Source organism: Cupressus sempervirens, chromosome 11 (genome assembly GCF_028749045.1).
Source record: "Cupressus sempervirens isolate cs-2001-9-10 chromosome 11, ASM2874904v1, whole genome shotgun sequence".
In the NCBI taxonomy this organism is placed as follows: Eukaryota; Viridiplantae; Streptophyta; class Pinopsida; order Cupressales; family Cupressaceae; genus Cupressus; species Cupressus sempervirens.
The window spans coordinates 289,515,143-289,517,658 of record NC_143128.1 but is presented as its reverse complement, the minus strand read 5'-3'; the positions used below and the strand labels follow the sequence as shown (position 1 = coordinate 289,517,658).

Below are 2,516 nucleotides of genomic sequence, written 5' to 3'. Positions count from 1 at the left end.
GTGTTGTCTCTCAGACGGGGCTTGCTTCGAATATTTGATATCCACAAGAGTATTAAAAATAATTTCATACTGGAAAGTTGGAAACCACGAACCGACAAAGTGCCTGCTTGTCAATGGCACCAAATTTTCCGCTAGTATATCTTCTCCGCTACTTATTCTTCCCCAATTTCTTCGAAGCAGCGAGGATAGATAAAATATTATAATGCAGTTGTTCTTTTACCAAATGTCCCACGCAAACAGTGGAATTTGCCACGAAACCCCATTGCGAATTGTTCAATGGTATCCGGTACTGTGATTGCCAGCGGTATCAGCTCCCTTGCCAATCGTTTTCATCTCGCCAGGACTTCCCCCTCTCTGCCTATTTAAACCCTCCTCCTCCTCTTTCTTCCCACACCAGACTTCATTCACTTAATTCTCCATCACAGCTAAATATGGCTGTTTTATGTTCTGAGAAGATTGTCATTCACTTGCTGTTAATATGTTTGACGGCATTGTCTGCTACAATCGATGCCGCATCTCGGCCCCTTTCTCATTGGAAAAAGCTGTCTGCCCTGGTGGAAGAAGAGCCCCTTGTTCTGCAATACCACAATGGCCCTCTCCTTTCCACAACACCCGTTCTCAATCTTCACTTCATCTGGTACGGTAATTTCACTTCCGCCCAGCGTGCCATTGTTGCCGATTTTGTGCAGTCTTTAGGGGCGGAAAGCGGGAAGAAGGGTAATTCTCCCTCTGTTCTCACCTGGTGGAAAACGACAGAGGCTTACAGAGGATCTGCCCCTTCCCTAGCAAACCAAGCTCAGCCTTTAACCCGAAGGCTGGGGAAGCAGAAGCTGGACGAATCCTACTATCTCGGAAAGTCCCTCAAAAGAAGTGACATTTCCAATCTGGTGAAGAGTGCAATCCAATCGGAAGCTCTGCCTCCGCCATCGAAGAAGATGAGAAGCAATATTGGCGAGGTGGAATTGTATTTGGTGCTCACATCTGAGGATGTGATGGTGGAGAACTTCTGCAGCAGCTCATGCGGATTCCACGACAGCAGCAAAGAAGGCACGGACAGTGAAAGTGAATATGAATATGCGTATGCATGGGTGGGGAACTCGGGGAGACAGTGCCCGGGGCAGTGCGCGTGGCCGTTTCATCAGCCTATTTACGGTCCGCAGAGCGCTCCTCTGCTGCCCCCAAACGGCGATGTGGGCGTCGACGGGATGATTATCAACATCGCCACTGTTTTGGCCGGAGCAGTGACGAATCCGTTCAAGTCGGGGTACTTCCAGGGAGACGCCGCCGCTCCGTTGGAGGCGGTGTCAGCTTGTCCGGGCATGTACGGAAGCGGGGCTTATCCCGGTTACGCCGGTCAACTCTTGGTAGAGGAGACGACAGGTGCCAGCTACAATGCCCACGGTGTCAACGGGCGCACATTCCTCCTCCCAGCAATGTGGGATCCCACCTCCCGCTCCTGCAAGACATTGGTTTAAAGTAATCTTCGACAATGGACTGCACTGTTCCTTAGACGGCAGCTCAGGGCTTCTATATACTCTGGCGGTCATTATTCTTTATTCAATCTGTATACCTCTAGTCCATCATTCGCTTACAATGTACATAGTGAGGAATAGTAGGTGTCCAATTGTACAAATCTAAAGTTGTGTTTTTTAAATGAAAATTGATGAGATTTGATGTTAGTACAATCGAACAGTTAATTTCATTGATAAGTAGGAGATCATTTCCACAGCAAGTTAATTTCATTGTACACATGTAAAGCTAATTAGATCATTTCCACAGCAAGTTAATTTCACTTAATTTCACTGTACACATGTAAAGCTATTTTTAAAATGAAATTTGAAGAAGTTTGAATTTTTAATCTCGGGAGAACTTAGTTTCTCATGCCTATTAACTTTAGGGAGCCTAAAAACTTTATGACCTTAAACTTTAGAACCTATTTATTTTAAAAACAATTTATTTCCAGATAATCTATTTTCTTTTCCGCATTGACAATTTTTCAAAGGTTAAGGTATTTTAATAAATGAAATAAAAGGAAAAAATAATGACAGTTGTAAAAGGTTATAATTATTTTTTTCATCAGAAATTCCTCGTTTTGGAAACTTCCAAGGAGTGCAACTTCTCTTAGATGCCCATCGATAGCACTCTCATTATTTGGCAAAATGGACTGAGCAATCTAAAGACCTCAAAACCGGTCATCTCGATTTCACCCAAAGGCTTTAGCGGAGTTGCGATTGTTGTCACTTCCAGTTAGCATTTATTCTTCTTCAAGGAAGAGATTGGGGAGCTACTTTGTGCAAGGGCTATGTAGAGATGTTGAAATAATGGACCCTGGAGAACAAGAACTGGCCTTCCAAACACTAAATTAAAGTTCTCTCCAAAAATTTCCCCCATTGCGTTGTTAAACTCATGTGTACAAAATCCTCTTCTAAACACACAATAATTATAGCAAATATGTGATGATTATATCTATATCCCCTTACCCTATTTTATCATCTTTATTAATTTGATTTTGCTCT

General features: G+C 43.3%; 1 protein-coding gene across 1 annotated transcript; it reads left to right on the top strand.

The window, feature by feature from the left end:
- Window positions 1–384: 384 nt before the first annotated feature.
- Window positions 385–1,685, top strand: LOC149529245 (protein EXORDIUM-like 2). The gene has a single exon (XM_089810329.1). The coding sequence runs from the start codon at window positions 432–434 to the stop codon at window positions 1,473–1,475; it is 1,044 nt and encodes a 347-aa protein (XP_089666455.1). The 5' UTR covers window positions 385–431; the 3' UTR covers window positions 1,476–1,685.
- The last annotated feature ends 831 nt before the right edge of the window (window positions 1,686–2,516 follow it).

Coding starts and splice junctions, on each gene's coding strand:
- LOC149529245 (XM_089810329.1), top strand. CDS start 432: ATGGCTGTTTTATGTTCTGAGAAGATTGTCATTCACTTGCTGTTAATA.